This window comes from Pleurodeles waltl, chromosome 5 (assembly GCF_031143425.1).
Source record: "Pleurodeles waltl isolate 20211129_DDA chromosome 5, aPleWal1.hap1.20221129, whole genome shotgun sequence".
NCBI classification, from domain to species: Eukaryota; Metazoa; Chordata; class Amphibia; order Caudata; family Salamandridae; genus Pleurodeles; species Pleurodeles waltl.
Genome location: NC_090444.1, coordinates 1148140967 through 1148161208, shown reverse-complemented (window position 1 = coordinate 1148161208; position 20242 = coordinate 1148140967). Strand labels below are relative to the sequence as shown.

The window sequence follows — 20242 nt, the reverse complement described above, 5'->3', positions numbered from 1 at the left end:
CCATTAGAAAAAGCCATATTCAACAAAGTCGTCAAGACTGGAGCAATGCAATCTGCTATCACCTGCACAACTTTGGGTGAGCAGGAATCGGATGGTGCTCCTGGTTTAACTTCACCAATGGGCTTGATCATTTGATCACCACTGTGGGAAATGATCAAGGCTACCTGTCCCCATTTCGAGGTTACAGCTTATTAAATGTAATAAGCATAACATCAATGATATGCTTTGCAATAGTGAAAAACTCTTACATTCATTTTTCACTATCAGGACATGTAAAGCTTAAAAGTATGACCTACTTTCTTTAAAATATTGTATATATTAAAAGGAAGGTTTGGGCCTGGCAAAAGGTTTATTTTTCCATGTTGAAATGGCATTTTAAAACTGCACACACTGGCTGCATTGGCAGTCCTTAGACCTGTTTAAAGGGACACAAGTGGGTGGCACAATCTGTGCTGCAGGCCTACTAGTAGCATATAATTTACACGCGCTGGACACATTTAGTACCATGTTAATATGGACCTGTAGGTATATTAAAAATGAAAATTGGGTATAAGCAAATTCTGCTATAATTAGATGACAGAGCACAATGACTTTGCACTTCACCACTGTTGACCAGTGCTAGAGTGCCAAGGCCACCAAAATTGAAATCCGAAAAACATGGAGTAAGGCAAAATGTTTGGGGAAAGGCCACTCCAAGGCTGACGGGTTTAATCCTGTGAACAGAAGCTCTGACTGGGCCCTGGTTCAGAGACCTAGGGGGCCTGCAGATCGAAGACCCTAGCCCTGGGCTCTATTCCATGGCCTGTCATGTCACTTAGAGCCCCGGACGGGGACCCACTCACCTGGAGAGGTCTGCCCTACGTGTCTGAGTTGAGAGCTTTAACTAGGCCCCAGGTCAGAGCTCAGGCTTGCCTTTGGGTGAAAGCCCCCAGCCCTTGACTCTCTTCTCTGGCCTGCTGTATCGCAGAGTGCCTGGGACTGGGTCCAAAGGCCCAGGGAAGGAGAGAGCTCTGCTTGTCTGTGTTCAGAAGCTCTGACCGATTCCCCTGGGCCAAGGGTGGAAGCCCCCCTGACTTGGGCTACGTTTCATGGCCCACCCTATCTAAGTGCCTTGGATGGGGACTTGCATGGCCAGGGAGGCCTTCCCTGCTTGGCCCGGATAAAACGTTCTGCCTGAGCTCTGTTAGTCATGCCCCTTGCATTTGCCAGATGGCTGGGCTGCTCTGGAAGTCCAGATGAGGGACAATTTGACACTTTGAGCCCAGGTAGGGCTCTAGGAGGTCAGGTATGTTTTCTCCGATGGCCCTCTTATCATGCTGTGTGCATGGATTACAAGAAAGAGGGTAGACTTGCTCTGGAATAGTAGGGACAGCACCCCATCCCCTTGTTGACCAGTCAGTCTCACTCAGGTGCTGCCAGGGCCGGACCTCTGCTCCCAGGGGCCTGAGTCTGTGGCTGGGTTTCTGGCCTGGTCAATGGGCGTTTCCACCAAGCATTGCTTCCTGGAGAGCAGACTGGGATGTTAAGCTGAAATCCCCATGCAGGGCGGTCTGCTCATGTTTTAGCCAGCACTGTGATTGTGATGACTGAGCTTATTTGCAAGTCTGATTAAATCTCATATGACTCCAACCCCAGACAGGGCTCCAGGAGGTCAATTGTGCATGCTGATGGCCCTCCCTTCCCCCCCCCCCCTTTTTTTCTTTTTCTGGGTCCATGGATTACAAGAAAGGCAGGTAGTTGTCCTCTGGATTATTGGAGACCAGGTATGAAGCACCATATTGTCCCCTGGCGTTTCTGCCCAGATGCTGCAAGGAACTGGTCTGGTCCACCCTGGGGTCCCAGAGCCCTCAGTCTATGGCTGTCTTCCAGCCTAGTTTAATGGGTCTCTCCTCTGAGCCCTGCTTCCAGTAGGGATAAAAAGGTGTCCACCCCATGCAGGGTGGCCTGCTCTGGGACAGTTTAGCCAGCACTGTAATTGATTGGTTTCAGAAGCTCTGACTAGACCCTTGGTCAGAGGTCCACCTCTCTACCCCCTGTCACAAAGTGCCCAGGGTGGGGTTCCGCAGGCTGGGAAGGTGTGAGGGGGGCCTTCATAGAGCTCTGTCCCAGGGCCCAGTCGGCTTCTTAACCCAAAGAAGCTGGGGAGACCAATAGTCTCTTGCCTAATACTCATCTTAGGCTCCAAGAACCCAGGCCTTAGAGTCCCCGTTCTCTCCAAGGGAGAGTGGAATCCTTTTGCATAGATTTCATAAGACATGGTGCAACCAGATGGCTGTCCTTTGAGATGAAGCATCCAAGCATGTAACATGCATTCCTGCTGAACATCCAGATGACCTGGCTGCCCTAAAAGCACCAATGAGGGCTAATTTGATTCCTCAATCCCACATCCAATCCATGGTGCAAGCAATTCCACAAATTATAACTGTATAGACACTATCTAAAGACCATATTCCACGGACAAACGTGTGTAAGTGTAGATGGAGGGCTGGTTTAGACCGCTGTCCACAGCTAACTGAAGGTGCAATGAAGAAACTCCAAGAAGGCTATGGGAATCCCATAATTTGAAAGTTCCAGAAACATAGCCACATGTCATTGATGGTGGGCATTATATCTACCTATGTTACCTAGAGAAAACCCTGATTGCATTTCTTGCTTTGGGCAGTGAGCACCTGTAGGGCACAAACAGGCATGGCCTTCTATGGTGGTCATTCGAACGAAACCTTCTGCTGATCTTGCCGAGCTTTTGGTCTTATTTGACTGCAGCCCGATAGGACACCCAGCCATATTGCCACTACTCAGTCTAAATTCCATTCCTTTTAAGACTTAGCAACGTTCTGCTTTACGGTTTTAAAGTTGCTGATCTTGGTTAATGGAAAGTGAGTATATTACATTTTTCTTGGCAACGAAGAGGATTGAACCATAGCATACCTTAGTTCTCATAGGTGGACAGTGGCAATGACGGGTGAAATATTCTTGAGGTTAGAATTCTCCTTACAGTGGTTATTTATGACAGAACACACTAATTTAATTTTTCAATGCTTATGAGCTTTCAAAGATGTCTTTCACATATATTAAAATCACCCAGGAGTGGGTTGAATTAAAACAGTAAGCCTTTTGTTCAGCATAGATGGGCATGCGTAAATGGTTTGCCAACTGCTGATCTCATGTTGCTTTGTTTTTTGGTGATCCTTATGTTTACCTCCTGAGTCAGCCCTGTGTACGGCATACGTGGTTATAGGTAGGAGTACCCTTGCCCAGTAAGTCCAATGAAATGAGATCATTTTAGGTGGTGAGACATTAACAAGAGTAGTTGCACTTCTCAAGCGAAAGAGTACAACATTATGTGAACAAAAAGTCAAGTACTCTGAGTACCAACCACAAAATACCTATTAATTGAACTAATTTTTTAAACAAATAAATGCATCAGTTTTGGTATAGGTTATGAATAAGAACATATTTGGAAGCCTGAGAGCAACGCTTCCAAAATTTTGAATCGGTTTCTGCTTTGTCAAGGCTAAAAATGTACTGCTTTACTGTTTCTTCAGTACTAGACTTGGCCCTCCAAGCTGCACTAAAGTTGGAGTGGTTGACTATTGGGTTTTTCATCATGCTTACTATATACCACAGTCATGTGGTCTGCAGCTATGGAGTAATGGCTGGTGCTCCATCCGGCCAGTTGCACGATCTGTTTTTTTTGTTGCTCTGCAAACTAACAACCAGTTGTTTATGCGTGAATGAAACTATCTTTTTGAACAAGCCTCTTGTCCTGAGTTCTTCAGTGATGGCTACTATTTAAGCATATTGAACACTCCTTCAAACTACATCTGTGAATAATATCCACTGAAACTCATCTTCGAAATTGCCTTTGGGGCTAGATTGTCATGTTCTTCTCAAGGACCTGCATGTCCTCTGGCAATGTCTGCTTCCACCTGTAGCTTCTTCCCACAACCTCCAAGTACTCTGCAAACTGATGAGGTGTTGGACCACTCTTGAAGCACGACCTGCTCTCACTTGACAACAAAGATTGTATTAATTGGTTCTAAACCGGAGTTCTTATTTATCTGTTGTCGGCCACATTTTATGGTATGTAATATATTTCTTATCTGCCTTGGTTTTGTATGTCGCCTTCTTATCTGAGCAGATTTTAGGTGTTTGTCATTTCCCCCTTTAATATCTAGTAGGGTTAAATGCCATTTGTTCAAGTTAGTAACTGGAGAGTCAGATTTCTCACCTCTTTGTGTACAACTCATTGGGTAGTAGCTGCTATTAAAGAAAACCTATTGCGTCTATTTTGTCTTTCGCTTCGGTCTAGGTCGTGGCATCCGCACACCAGTAAAATACTGTCCAAGATAGATTTATTGTTCCCTATATCGCCTCTGAAAAGGATATCCAACGTTATGAGCAGCATACAAAAGACCATATTCGGGGCCTTTCCAGACCTCATTGTGTCTGTACTGTTCTGTTTCTTAGAATTCCAAGACTTTAGGCTGATGTGGAGATTCCTGAGGCCAGGATAATATGTTGGAAAGTTGAGCTTAAGGCTCACACAGTGGCTTTTCTTGCAGGTGTCTGACAGCCTGCGTTTAGTAGATACTGGTTATTACCCATAAAACTCTGGAAAACCCCTTAAACCACTCATAGGTGGTATATGGCATCCCTGATTTTGTGGCAATCCTACACATGTCTATTCTGGTTGTGTTAGAAAAATGAGAATCCCCAGAGAGATTGTCATAGATGTACCAAACACTTCCTTCAGCGTGCATTTCCTTAGATTTGGCTAACCACATTAGCATCACAGTCAGTATTAAACAATGTGCCCCGGGGGAGCCACTGCCATGTGCACCCGCTTTGTGCACCCCAGGGGCACAGTGGTATTACAAAAGGGCCTCAAATGCTTGTGTGTCCCCCTCTGTAATACTGATGGCACTGGCACACACGTAGCGGCAGCACTATCATGAGGGAGTCTCTTTACTGCTGCACACGTGCCTTATGGATGTAGCTACAGAGGCAAACATGCCATTCAGTGTGCCACCTATATTCAGCCCTCTGGAGTGGGAAAGTGGGTCCCATGAACCACCTCCGCCCTCCCCTCCAACACCTACCTGAATATGGGTGCAGTCACTTACAGCAACCACCTTCAAGGGAATCTCTCGCCCCTCTTCAAAGTGTGGGTGGCATACCGCTTGCACTGTGACACACGGAGCACCTTTGAAGAACATGCTCTGTATTTCACATGAATGCACTGCACCCAAGGCAGCATCAGTGTGTTACTTCGTTGGGAGCATCGTATTCTTTGTGATCTGGCACACTGTCCCTATTTGCACCCTGGGCTCCTTTTTGAAAGGTGTGCCAATGCGAAAACAGGAAAAGCATGCCATATAAGTGATATCGCCCCAGGTGTGTGACCAGGTTGGTTGGTCATTTAACAGTCTAATTTGGATACGCCTTAACAAGAGAAGAGGTTTAAAAGGGTGAGAGGGATTTCCACAGTTTCTGCTGTGTAGCTCCTTTCGAACATGGTCAGCAGGAGTGACCATGACCATTTTCATGAACAGCAGCAATGCATCTGCAGCTTCTGATTTTCAGCCATCCTTTCAGTTGGTGTAACGTTTGTGATACGAGACATTGTGTAAAATGCCCATACTGAAAAGTCCGAACACTGCTTCAGAAGTTTAAAAATGTGGATACACCATCAGCTGAAGATTGAAAGAATGGTTATCAAAGAGATTGTGTTCAAATAGCATAATTTCTGTTAGTGAAGAACTGCAAGGTACAGATGGAAGACTGAATATGGTCCCAATTTTTGTAAAACACTAATTGTGATGGAAAGACCACATTGCAGTTTCTCATTTGCCACACCAGCCACTGCTTTTTTTTCTACAGCCACAACATATTGTTCAAAACCAAAACAATGTTGCATTTTGATGTGCATCATGATGGCCAATACAGTTGATTTTAAGTTAGAACATCCATGCCAATTGCTGATTGCAACTTGCAGTTCACTGAAGCTGATGATCTAGATCAGACACAGTTCACTCCCGGACCCCCTCTGTACTCTCAACACTTTATTTAATGACAAAGTGATGGCAGTTGTTAAACGATCAACCAGAAAGTTAATCTACACTAGCGTGTTTGATTAGGGAACAAGAAATTAAACCTACCTTGAGTCTATGTACTTTTTTACGTATTTTCATTTTCTGAAAGACAAATTGATGCAATGAGGCAACATTCATTGTTGCAAACTCTAGAACCAGTGCACCTGGATTTGAGGATTGTGCAAATGGGCTGCCCAAATGCAGTCTATTGTAATTATAAAATTGCTATTGAAGGGCAGCAGAAAATTAGTGTATCCTTTGTTGGCACTGAAGAAGTTTGTTCTATAATAGGCCATATTACTCAAAGGTATGCATTGGCAACGAATGGTAGAAACTTCTTGAGGTTCCTAATCCAATGTATGAAGTGGGTGCCATTTTTTTTATATATTCCTTTTATACAAACCCAAGATGGCTGATGCCTATTGGAGCAGTATATAAAATAATTTTCACTTGTGCAAACGCGTATTCATTAAAGTGGAACATCCCATCCTGGTGGGTGATTGGCCCACCAGAAAGTTTAAAAAATAAAGTGTTGTGAAGACTTCTGAGATAGGTGGGAGATGGAGGTAACAACATGCAGTGCATGGTGTGTGGCTATTCAACAAGTAAAGCAGGGCATAAACGAGAAAGCAGTTGGGGGTGGAAAGAAAATGGAGTGCGGGGGAGGATGGTACTTGGGAGGGTAAACATCACAAAAAGCAGAGTGTTTAACACGTGCACTCGGTGCTAAAAAAAAAAAAAAAAAAAAAAGTTCCCTAAATGAGTAGTGGAAAGATACAAGTCAGCCAGTCGAAAAAGATGGAAAAGTGTATGTGCTCAGGAGGGACATACACAAGAAAAGAAAGGCCTGCAAGCAAAATAGTGACCTTGCCAAACAATGGTAGCAATGGACGGGCTCTAACCTCTCTAAGTGTTAAGTGATAGTAACGAGGCCTTTTGCATTCAGGCTGCTAAAGGCTGTTTGATAGACGAGCTCTATAATTGCTCGCCAGCCAGTGCTAGTTACAGAGTCTACTTGTCCTGATAAAGTTTGGCAAGTATGATTTTGTTTTCCACCCTACCTCTGGTGTTTCTGTTCACTGCTGTTAGTTAACGTTTTATCCTCCTCAAGAAAATCTCGTCTTTTATCACCAAGATCTTTTTACTTTTTTTTTTAGGCCAGCTACACGGAGACACCTTATCTGCCCACCTGAGTCGAATCATTTGGATATACCTCCATTCTAACCAGCAGCTGTACATGGAAGCTATGAAGGGCTTCGTCTTTGAATGCGCACATGCAAGTTATATGTCCCAGATCTACGAGAGCGGCAGTATAACCCTTTGAAAGGGCGCACTTGATGCAGAAGCTAATGGACATTTACTGCATGAATCATTTTACACTGCACATTTTAAAATCAGTCCTGGCAACTAGTTGGGCTGTTTTAGCAATTTTTAGGATTTTTGCACACTGATTTAAGGTATTTGTTGGACTATGTATATATGGTTTTATTCAATTTTAAACCAATATTTTCTTAATGCATTACTTTTTAACCTGGGTGTATGCCCATAATATGAAAAAGCACATAGGAGTATTTGTACAGATATTGCCTCCCAACTCAACAGCTGCTAAATGAGGATTATTGCTTTAATTCCCGAACATTAGCACAGTGTTCGACAGATTACGATTAACCATGCTTCCCTTGATTTGATTTAGAAAAGTTATGTATCTCACTTTTACAGTGGTGTCCTGGGAGTATTTGCATGCCTGGTATTGCAAGTGAAAATGTATTGATTACTGTGTAAGATAATTTAACACTCAACATGCTTAAAGTGAATTCTACTGAATTTTAACAGAAGCGTTTTACAATACTGTGCATGCAGAAGGGGGCATTGGTAACGTTTTTTTGAACTAACACATCGATTGTTGTGTAGATTTAACTGGTTATACATCTGTATTTTTGTATGGCTGGTCACTGGGCTATTTATTATTCCCATTGGAACAATAAATACCTTTTGTGCATGTAAACCAAACAAAATGGTATTTTATTTCAGGCGAGTTAAATTTTCTTTGTGTCAATTTTAAGTCACTTAACCTATACTTGTGCAAGCACGCCCTGGGCTTGGAGTGGTGCACGGATTTTAGCCTTTTCAAATGAAATTGTTACCCCCTTGCGTCCAATTTTTGTTTAAGAGCTTCTTGGTTAATTAGCGTCCTGCTGCTGATAGCATTTTTGATGGTTGCCTAGAATTGCATTATTCTAAAGCGCGCCCTAAACATGTGGTCAGTCCTGACAATGATAAATGGGACTAGATGCATTGGATTTTCATTCGAGGCAAATTCAAGCCTTTGGACACACCTTTCTTCAGTTCAGAACAGTAACCATTTTCTGTTGAAATTGTTTTCTCCAGGGAATGCTTATCACTATACGTTTGGAAATGCTTTAGCAAAAGTGTGTGTAACCGATAGGGTGTACCATCAAAAATTTTCTATTTTCGTTGGTCTCAAATGCTGGTGTAAATTATTTCATTTTTTATTTTATACTGTATAGTCCGTATTGTAAACAAATGAAATACGAAAACGAAATAGCTGTAGGATGTTACAGGGCCCCGTCCTGTGAGATGACGCTGACCCTCACCCTGACCCAACGTTGGAAGTTGCGGGTGATTTAATTAAAAGGGGAGAAACTCTGCCCTTCTAACAGATGCAGAGATACCCAGCACAGCAGCCTTTTTCTCTTGCACCTGCCACTCCTGCGGACCCTGCAAACCACAGGGGCATAACAAAACTTGAGGAGGGCCCCCTGCAAAGTGCATGAAGCCCCCCCCCCCCCTCCGAACCCTGGAGCACTTGGACCAGGGTATTAAGCTGGAGGGGACCCTGCAGCTCGGTCACCTCCCCCTCGCAGTGGCAGTGGGGTGCATTGTTCTGCAAATGAGTGGCGGTGAGATGGAGCAGGCCCTGCTGCACCCTTTTCCCCAGCCCTAATTAGGGGAGAATGTGCATGCCGCCAGATGTCCAGAGCAATTGACTTGAAGGATACAACACTGTTCAGCTGCACCAGCTACCTGAAGTAGCCCAGCAGAATGAGCCATCCCTCAAACATCACCTTACGTTGGCACCTTACCTAGCTCCACAGTGCCCTGCCAGCTAGCTACATTTGTAGCTGCCTGATTTAGTGGAAAGTGCCACTGAATAATCTTTAAATCTCTGATCCTGCCAGACCATACCGTGTCCCTGCACTCTTTCTCTAGCCTGTCTTAGCTCTTCAACCTGAATGTCGCACAGCAGGACAACGCGCAGGCTGTCACGTCAGCAAGACTCACCCCTACTCCACCTGGCCACACCTCAGCTGCAACGCCTCATGCCAGCACATTGTAATTGCAATAGTATTTATATAGCGCTTACTACCCCTGACGAGACGTCGAAGTGCTTTACGGCGAGTAGCACGCTACTCCGGAACCCAACAATAATTAGTGATGGATTAGTATCAGGAAATAGGAGTACAGTTTTAGTAGTATTATGAGTTAATTTGAGCCGCGGATATGAGAGTTTCTTAGTTAGATTGACTGGAGTAATGGAGGGGTGGAGGAGGAAAGAATCCAGAAGTGTTAATTGGGAGTATATGGTAATAGGATTTAGGCTTGGGATGAGTAAAGGAGGATGGAGGAGGGAAGAGTCTGTGGAAGGGGTTAGAGTAGCAGGGTGAGATAAATGAGGGTGAATTTAGTAGGGTTGTTTGGGAGGTCATGGTAGTAAAGTGAGGTTTGGTGAGTTAGATGTGGAAGCGGAGGGAAGAGCTTAGACAGTTATTTAGGAGATGAAAGTAGTAGAATAGATTTGGGATGAGTCGGAGTGGGAATGGTGGATAGATTGATAGACATGACATATGATGATGCGTAGATAAGTGTGATATAAGATGAGAGAAGGGATTCATAGATATCTAGTCTAACAACCCACCCAGGAGACATGCAATGACCCACGAACATGCCAAGAAAGAACATACACACATATATATACACACATACATGAATACACACATGCACACATGTACATACAATACATATTTAAAACATATTTAAAACCATGGGTAAATATACTTAAACAGGTTTAAAGAGTGTGTGTAGTTTGTTATGACATAGTATGTATGTATTGGGCATTTATAAAGCGCATTCCGGCCCTCGGGCATCGAAGCGCTAACTGGGTGAGGCCGAGAAAACCTAAGCAAAGGAGCTCCCAAACTTATTGAGGAAACAGCCATGTCTTGACCAGTTTCCTGAAAGTTAAATGGTTGTGTTCTTGCCTTATACTCAGTGGAAGAGAGTTCCAAATTTTAGCAGCTGCAATAGTAAAAGCTCTGTCTCCCCATTTTACTTTCCTAGTACGGGCTATTTGAATTTGATAGGCAACGGCTGAACGCAACAAGCGATTAGGCTTATACCATTTTAGTTTGGTGGTTAGTGTTGTAGGCCCAATCCCATGAGCCGCTTTGTGAGTGATGCAGAGGGCCTTAAAAGAAAGCCGATGGTTGATCGGAAGCCAGTGTAGATCTTTAAGGCCCCTCTTAACAGAGGCCCCACGAGGTAATCTTAGTAGCAGCCTGGCAGCCGTATTCTGCATCAACTGAAGTCTGTGCAGAGATTCTTTATTCAGATTAAGTAAAAGCGCATTCCCATAATCCAATCTGGAAATGACCAGGGCCAAAATGACAGTGGTTCTACTGGTCTGAGGAATGAAAGGGAGAATTTTTTTTAACTTCTTCATTGTCCACACACAGGACTTAATTATCAGATTCACCTGAGGTTTAAATGACAATTGCTCATCGAACACTACTCCTAAATTTCTCGAGTGAGACCGTGGAACAGGAAGCGTCCCACACTCTTCCGGCCACCAGCTAGAGGTCCAATGTACCCTGTCCATTCCGAAGCACAAAATCTCGTTTTTTTCGCAATTGAGTTTCAACCAATTGGACTTCATCCAGTGATTGACTGCCGTCATACAGGCATTGAAGCGAATAGCTACTTCTTCAAGATCATTATCAATAGGGATAATGATTTGAGTATCGTCAGCATAAGAAGTAGGAATGAAGCCAAAAGATCGAACCAACTCCGCCAGAGGTGCCACGTACAAGTTAAACAACGTCGGGCTCAAAGAAGAGCCCTGAGGGACCCCACACGGCAAAAGATAGTAGCAATACATTTTTCTAAAGAACTATACATAACTAGAAATATACACCTAATCAAAAGATATTTATCAACATAGGCATATGCAGTCCATAGTTGTTTGTATATGGTGGTTATGAAGGAAAGAGCCAACTCTTGAGTAGGTTTCTGAAGACAGTTACCTGTGGCTCTTATAGTTGGGGGTAATGAATTTCATAATTTGGCTGCTTGAATTGAGAAGATGTACCCCCTATAGTCTTTTTCTTGTATCGTGGTGTTCTAAGGCAGGGTGCCAATCTTGAGCGGAGGTTTCTTTGTTGAATGTATTTGGTTATTTAGTTTCTGAAAAAAAGCGGTCCTGTTCCATATATAGCTTTGTGGGTGATACAATGCAGCTTGAAAGTGCATCTTCTGGCAACGCGTAACCAGTGTAGTGCTCTCAAGGCAGGGGAGATGTGGGCTTGTGGCTTTACATGTAATAGTAGCCTGGCTGTGGAGTTCTGAATATGTTGTAGTTTTTTTTTTATAATAGAGATGGTCCATGGTAGAGGCCATTGGCATAATCCAGTTTGGATAGTACAAGCGAGATAGTAGCTTGCCCCTTGTGTGGAAATCCGAGGTGGGGGGGAAGATGCATTGTAGAGTCTTCAAGGTGATGAAGCTTGTTTGTGCTAATTTGTCCACTTGGACATTCATAGTTAACTTGGAGTCCATGGTGATGCCAAGGTTTTTAACTTCCTTGGATAATTGAGGAGGAGGTGGTCCGAGATAGTCAGGCCAGACGCCCAGAGGGTCATAATGTTTCCAGTCACCACATAGAAGTATTTCTGTTTTGGAGGTATTTAGTTTGAGATGGCTCCAGGTCATCCACTGATCAACGGCTCTGAGGCAACTGAAGATTTCTGAGTTTTCAATGTTTTTGGGGCATTCTAATTTAAGTAGTATTTGTGTATCATCAGCATAGTTGTAGCATGTGAGATGAAAATTATTGATCAGTTCCGGTAATGATATGTAGATATTGTAAAGCAAAGGTGAGACAATTGATCCTAGGGGGGTCCCCTGCTTTTGTGAAGTAGGGCTTGGACGAGAAAGGGGGGCGAGTAGATATTAGATCTTTTTTGAAGATACGAAGTAATCCAGTCGAGAGCAGTCCCTTGTATGCCGGCTTCGTGGAGTCTTTGAATTAGGGTGTCCTGGTCAACCGTATCAAAGGCAGCCGAGAGGTCCAAGAGAAGTAGTGCAGCAACTCCATTGCAGTCAACTGTGTTTTTAAAATCATCCCAGATTGCTATGAGTGCCGATTCAGTGCCTCTTCCTGGGCGGAATCGAGTTTGGAAGTCAAAGTGTAGAATTGTCTTCAATGAATTGTGACATCTGGGCCAATGTTGCTCTTTCTATCAGTTTGCCTAGGAAAGGTCCATTTGTGATTGGTCTGTAGTTGTTGGGGTCCTGCGGGTCTAGGTTTGTTTTCTTTAATAACGGTCGTACGTATGCCTTTTTCAGGTCAACAGGAAAGGTTCCTGTAGTTAGTTGTTGGATTCTTCTTACAGGTGTGGCAGCAGAAGTAGATAAAAGAATGTTCTTGAAGATTTGTGGTGGACAAGGGTCAGAAGGGCAACCGGAAGGCCTGCTTGCTTTGACCAAATCCATAAATTCACCTTGGGATATTTTTTGGAAGGACTATAGAGGCTGGGTTGGTTTATTCTTGGAAGGTATTTTAGAAAAGGTGTTGGTGCTGATGGTTTTCATCTGTTTTAAATAGGAGTCCAATGTGTCTGCCTTGGTTGTGTAATGAGTTGCCAGTTTGTGAAATCTTGAGCAGTGGGGTGACTTCCTTCCATGCATGTAGGTTTTTTTAATTTGAGAATTTTATAATTTCTTGGATGTAGATTTAGCATTTTGAATTCTGTCTAAGTAGTAACTTTTTTTTGTTGCTTTTTTGATTGATTTGTATACTGTTAAGTTTGTGTAGCTGCAGTTTGTATTGACTGTTTTGAGGCAGGTCCTCTGCAACTTTCTGATCTGTTGCTTTCTTTTTAAGCGCTGTGTTTCTCCAAGGTGTTGGTTTTCTTTTGTCCTGCTTACTTTTTCTGAGTGGTATTAGGATATCAAAAGCTTCCTGTAGCCACTCATAAAGGTTTGGAACAGAATTGATTGTATCTAGATCTGTGTTGTCTGTTAGTTGTGTTTCTAAGTCATCCAAATTGAGTTTGTCCATGGTCGATAGGTGTATGTAAGTAGTTGTGGGGTGTGAATTTGTGGAGTTTAACCTGTTCTGTGCCCAGGACGTAATGGTTACGTCCTGAGGCACAGTGATGGTGTGCCCAGGACGTAACCATTACGTCCTGGTCACAGAGCCCAGAGGGAGCGCTAGCGCTCCCTCTGTGGGGTTCCCCCCAATCCCCCCCCCGTGACGTCAGCGCACGAGCGCGTGCTGATTAGTCACAGGGTCTCCCCCATCGCGCTGGAAGCAAAGCATTTCTCTTTCAATCCCATGGGGGAGGCCCGGAGGGGCTTCAAAGGGAAGGAAATGTATTTCCTTCCCTTTGAAGTCTCTCCCAGGGTTTCAAAAGCCGGATTGCTTGCAATCCGGCTTTTGAAACCCCACTAGACACCAGGGATTTTTTTTTCTTCTCTGAAACTGACAAAAGGGAGCGACCCCTTGGGCAAGGGTCGCTCCCAGGGGGGGCATTTTTTTGTGAAGGCCTTTTCTGCCCCCAGGGGGGGGCAGAAACCTCTAGGCACCAGGGATCATTTTTTTTTTATTTATTTATTTTTTGTTTTTTTAGGTGGGGAGCGACCCCTTAGGCAAGGGTCGCTCCCCTAGGGGGCAAATTATATTTAGGCCATTTCTGCCCCCCTTGGGGGCAGATTGGCCTATTTTGATGAGGCCAATCTGCCCCCCTTGGGGGCAGAAACCATTAGACACCAGGGAGTTTTTTCTTTTTGCGTGAATTTCACGCAAGGGGAGCGACCCCTTAGGCAAGGGTCGCTCCCTGGGGGGGGAATTATTTTAGGCCATTTCTGCCCCCCTGGGGGGTAAAGAAGCTTATTTTGATTAGGCTGATCTGCCCCCAAGGGGGGCAGAAACCACTAGGCACCAGGGATTTTTTTTGGTTTTGTTTTACAGATGGGGAGCGACCCCTTGGACAAGGGTCGCTCCCCTGGAGGGGTAAATTGTATTTAGGCCATTTCTGCCCGCTTTGGGGGCAGATAGGCCGATTTTAGGTCAATCTGCCCCCAAGGGGGGCAGAAACCACTAGGCACCAGGGATCTTTTTTTTGCGCCGTCACGTAAGGGGAGCGACCTTGTAGGCAAGGGTCGCTCTGCGGGGGGGGTGGGCAGCATCATCTAGGCGCCAGGGCAAATTGTTTTTTTTATTTTTTTTATAGAGATTAGGCAAGGGGTCGCTCCCCTGGTTGGCAAATTGTATTTAGACCATTTCTGCCCCCCTTGGGGGCAGATTGGCCGATTGTAGGTCAATCTGCTCCAAGGGGGCAGAAACCACTAGGCACCGGGGATTTTTATTTTGGTGCCAATGTCACGCAGGGGGAGCGACCCCATAGGCAAGGGTCGCTCCTGGGGGAGGGGGTGGGGGGACAAATTTATTTTAGGCCATTTCTGCCCCCCCTGGGGCCGGCTGAGCTAGAGGCCAAAATCCACAGGTAGGCACTGTTTTCTATGAAAAAAATGTGGTGTCTCCACATTGTGTTTTGGGCCATTCCCTTTCGCGGGCGCTAGGCCTACCCACACAAGTGAGGTACCATTTTTATCGGGAGACTTGGGGGAACGCTAGGTGGAAGGAAATTTGTGGCTCCTCTCAGATTCCAGAACTTTCTGTCACCGAAATGTGAGGAAAATGTTTTTTTAGCCAAATTTTGAGGTTTGCAAAGGATTCTGGGTAAAAGAACCTGGTCAGAGCCCCACAAGTCACCCCATCTTGGATTCCCCTAGGTCTCTAGTTTAAAAAAATGCACAGGTTTGGTAGGTTTCCCTAGGTGCCAGCTGAGCTAGAGGCCAAAATCTACAGGTAGGCACTTTGCAAAAAACAGCTCTGTTTTCTGTGATGTGTCCACGTTGTGTTTTGGGGCATATCCTGTCGCGGGCGCTAGGTCTACCCACACAAGTGAGGTATCATTTTTATCGGGAGACTTGGGGGAACATAGAATAGCAAAATAAGTGTTATTGCCCCTTGTCTTTCTCTACATTTTTCCCTTCCAAATGTAAGACAGTGTGTAAAAAAGACGTCTATTTGAGAAATGCCCTGTAATTCACATGCTAGTATGGGCACCCCGGAATTCAGAGATGTGCAAATAACCACTGCTTCTCAACACCTTATCTTGTGCCCATTTTGGAAATACAAAGGTTTTCTTGATAGCTATTTTTTCTCTTTATATTTCAGCAAATGAATTGCTGTATACCCGGTATAGAATGAAAACCCACTGCAGGGTGCAGGTCATTTATTGGCTCTGGGTACCTAGAGTTCTTGATGAACCTACAAGCCCTATATATCCCCGCAACCAGAGGAGTCCAGCAGACGTAGCAGTATATTGCTTTCGAAAATCTTACATTGCAGGAAAAAGTTAGAGTAAAACGTAGAGAAAAATTGATGTTTTTTTCACCTCAATTTCAATATTTTTCTTTTTCAGTTATTTTCTGTAGGAAACCCTTATAGGATCTACACAAATTACCCCTTGCTGAATTCAGAATTTTGTCTACTTTTCAGAAATGTTTCGGTTTCTGGGATCCAGCATTGGTTTCATGCCCATTTCTGTCACTGACTGGAAGGAGGCTGAAAGCACAAAAAATCGTAAAAATGGGGTATGTCCCAGTAAAATGCCAAAATTGTGTTGAAAAATTGGGTTTTCTGGTTCAAGTCTGCCTGTTGCTGGGAAGCTGGTGATTTTAGCACCGCAAACCCTTTCTTGATGCCCTTTTCAGGGAAAAAACCACAAGCCTTCTTCTGCAGCCCCTTTTTCACATTTTTTTGAAAAAAACGAACTTTTCACTGTATTTTGGCTAATTTCTTGGCCGCCTTCTGGGGAACCCACAAAGTGTGGGTACCTCTAGAATCCCTAGGATGTTGGAAAAAAGGAAGCAAATTTGGCTTGGCTAGCGTATGTGGACAAGTTATGAGGGCCTAAGCGCTAACTGCCCCAAATAGTCAAAAAAAGGCTCGGCACAGGAGGGGGAAAAGGCCTGGCAGCGAAGGGGTTAATGTCAGAAAGTTATCAGATGGTGGTCTGACCATGTGATTGGCGTGATGCTATGAAGGGTAACTAGTTCAGGCTTAGCAAAAATGAATCTAGGATGTGTCCAGCGATGTGTGTGGGATTGTGTGCAATCTGATGTAGGTTCAATGCGACTAGGCCAGTGTTAGCTTTTGGATGGGGCATATTGGGTATGTCAAACCAACTGTTTAGATCCCCAAGAATGCATAGGTTGGAGTATAGTGTAATACGGTTTGAGACTGTATTTAGAAAAGTATCTGGGACTGTTGAGTTGTTAGGTGGAGGTCTGTAAAGGAGGAGAAAGTTACTGGAGGAAGTTGGAGTAGGGTGGCATCTGGTGAGGAGGGCTTCACAACCTTGTATGGAAATGTCTGTTTTACTGAACTGTATTGCCTGTTTTAATAGAATAGCTGGTCCTCATCCTCTCTTGCCTATACGGTTTTGTGTGATGGTTTGATAGCCTGGAGGAAGGGCTACGTGCAACACTGGGGCCATGTCATCTCCCAACCAAGATTCTCTTATGAATAGTAAGTTGAGTTGTGTGTATGTGAGCAGGTCGTAGATGTGGTGCTTTTGAGAGTGATCGAGCATTTATTAGCTGGCAGTTTAGGAAAGGTGTTAGTGGCAGTGTTTCCTTTAGGAGAAGGGTAAGCAGTATAATTTGAGCTTGAAGCAGGTGTGTTGTGATAACTGTGTGAGGCTCACAATAGTCTTGCTTTTCAATATAGTGTTCCTCTTCCAGCAGGTTAAGGAGGCATTTTGTTGGGGTGTGGGGGGGGGACTTGGTGGCTGAGAGAGACATGAAGAGTGTTCTGTTTTTTGTAAGGTAGTCTTATTATGTAATAGACCAGGGGATGCAAGGTTATTAAGAGTGGCATGTTAAATATTTTGTTTGCGTCTGTTTAGTGTGGATGGAGTATGGGTTAGGGGTGGTGGAGGAGCATGTGGATCATGATGTAAGGCTCTAAATTGTGCAATGGAGGAGAGGTGAGTGAATGAAATTGCTGGGTTGGGGTGCTTGTGGTAGGTGTTTGTGGATAGTGGGAAAGTAGGACTAAAGATAGGACAGGACTTGTATTCTTAGTGTAGTCGTGGGAGTGGGTGTGACGATAAGTATAATGAAAGTTTGTGTTGATTTGATGTGCGTGGTCTGTATTGTTTTTGTGGAATAGTGAGCGGGGATATTGATGTTGTTTTTGGTGAGGGGTGTTTGAGTTAGTGCTGGTGTGTGGAGTTAGTGTTACAGGGGGTGTTGATGTGTTTTGGAGTTTAAATGTATGAGTTGTGTAAGAGGACGTGGATGTGTCAGGGGAGTTAGTGTTCGTTGTGATGACTGGAAAAGGTAATGTGTGGTGGAGTGAATTGTGGGGATTGTATGGTTGTGTGTAATTGGTGAGGAGAAGGGTGTTTGTATATTGTGTAGGAAGGCTGGGTTTGGGCATTGTTATGATGAAGGGTGGTCTGTTTGGAGCAAACAGAGGATAGTGTTGTTGGTTAGTATGAACAGGGAGTGTGTATCTGGAAGGCTGAGAGAAAAGTATAGTGTGGTTTTGTGTTGTGTGGGTGATGGCAGATTGTGTTGGTGGGAGTCATTTGGATATACCTCTGTTCTAACCAGCAGCTGTACATGGAAGCTATGAAGGGCTTAGACTTTGAATGCGCACATGCAAGTTATATGTCCCAGATCTACGAGAGCGGCAGTATAACCCTTTGAAAGGCGCACTTGATGCAGAGGCTAATGGACATTTACTGCATGAATCATTTTACACTGCACATTTTAAAATCAGTCCTGGCAACTAGTTGGGCTGTTTTAGCAATTTATAGGATTTTTGCACACTGATTTAAGGTATTTGTTGGACTATGTATATATGGTTTGATTCAATTTTAAACCAATATTTTCTTAATGCATTACTTTTTAATCTGGGTGTATGCCCATAATATGAAAAAGCACATAGGAGTATTTGTACAGATATTGCCTCCCAACTCAACAGCTGCTAAATGATGATTATTGCTTTAATTCCCGAACATTAGCACAGTGTTCGACAGATTACGATCAACCATGCTTCCCTTGATTTGATTTAGAAAAGTTATGTATCTCATTTTTACAGTGGTGTCCTGGGAGTAGTGGAAAGAGTAGTGTTTGTTGTGAGCATGCAGGTGTTTGACTGTTGTAGTTGTGGAGGATAAGTATATATGTGTTGTATAATGGGTATTGTGTTGGGTAATGGGACATTGCAATCTGTCTGTGGTCTGTTTGTGAAGCATTAGTTAGATGCCTTTGCAGATAATGTGTTTGCATGTTGATGGATGTGCAGGGACTGAAATCAATCCTGGTCAATTGAGAATTGGGCAGCATTTCCCGCCCTAGGCCCTACCTGTTCTGAACAGGCCCAAACAGGCAACAGCCTTTGTCCTCTCCACCCTTAACCGAGACGCCCTGAGTCGTAGGCTTAAATAGCCCTTCTGGCCAATAGAAACCTAGTCCTAACCAGTCAGATTTGTAACCCGGATTCAAACAACTATTGGGAGACCCAGCCCTAATCACCATTCATACCCCCTAATCCTGACGACCACTAATCACAGCCCCAGAACCACCAACCAATCAGATTCCCAGCCCTATCCACGAATCAGCCTTAGAACTAGCAACCAATTAGAATCTCAGCCCTATCCACCAATCACAGCCCTACAACCAGCTACCAATCAGATTCCCAGCCCCCTATCCACCACTCACAGCCCTAGAACCAGTAACCAATCAGATTCTCAGCCCTATCCACCAATCACACCCCTAGAACCCACACCTAGTACCAATCTCAAACCCAACTCTAATACCAGGAACCAATAGGAATATCAGCCCTAGTACCAATCACAAACCCAACCCTAATCCCTAAGCCAATAGAACGACCAACCCCCAACAACCTATCACAACACGATATGCAACAACCAATAGACATTTATATAGGAGCCAAGTTAACTGAAGCCCCAGTCCCTGTGGGCTGGGAGGAGGCAGCTGCTGCTCTATTCAGAATCTCCTCGGATATAGACAGGCCGAATCCACACTTCCAAGTTAGCAGAGTCTACCTTCCAGGTAAGAGAGATTGTTTAAAAACAAACACTGAAATACTGCTTGTCGCGCACTCTGAAATGTGGCTTTTTTAAGGCAAAAAACAGGGGAAGCAGACAGTTTCTAAACACAATTTAAATCACAGAAACAGATTAAACAGTCTCCTAAACATATTCTGCAAGATCTATGTACCCTTTGTACTTTGAAAAAAAGGGGGGTCGGGGTTTGAAGTCATGTGCCACAAACTAGAAAGGTAAATCGCAGTCATGGCAAAAAAAAAAAAAAAACTTTAAAAGGCCAAGTTGCCTGAAACACAGAGAGCATAAGTAAAACAGGAACGGGTAGCTGAAAAACCCCCACACTTTTGAACAAATAATACTATTTACCCAGAAAACTGGGGTGGCTCCAACCCGCTGGCACCATTCAGTGAGCTCAGTGACATGGTGACTGTGGAATCACCAATGCATGAACAAACAACTTTTAAGGTCACAAACGTCTGGTGTACTACTAAACTATGTTTACTGCAGTACATGGGAGAGGAGATATTCAAACTATTTTGCAGTTTACCCTGCACTGGCACAGGTAATGACTGACAGGGCCATCACAGTCCTCAATGCAAACTTTGATCCTGATTAACTCTGATTTTCAAAGATTTAAACTGTTTAAAGGCACACCAGTGCAAAGAAGAATCCATTAACCTTTTCTACTCCCACCTG

General features: G+C 44.1%; 1 protein-coding gene across 1 annotated transcript in view; it reads left to right on the top strand.

Moving 5' to 3' along the window:
• The window catches only part of LOC138296332 (uncharacterized), an 89234-nt gene extending 80981 nt beyond the window's left edge, over positions 1-8253 (top strand). Inside the window, exon 8 of the mRNA XM_069235374.1 lies at positions 7253-8253. Within this exon, the coding sequence (XP_069091475.1) occupies positions 7253-7419 (167 nt within the window). The 3' untranslated portion in view covers positions 7420-8253. The remainder of the gene's footprint in view (positions 1-7252) is intronic.
• The last annotated feature ends 11989 nt before the right edge of the window (positions 8254-20242 follow it).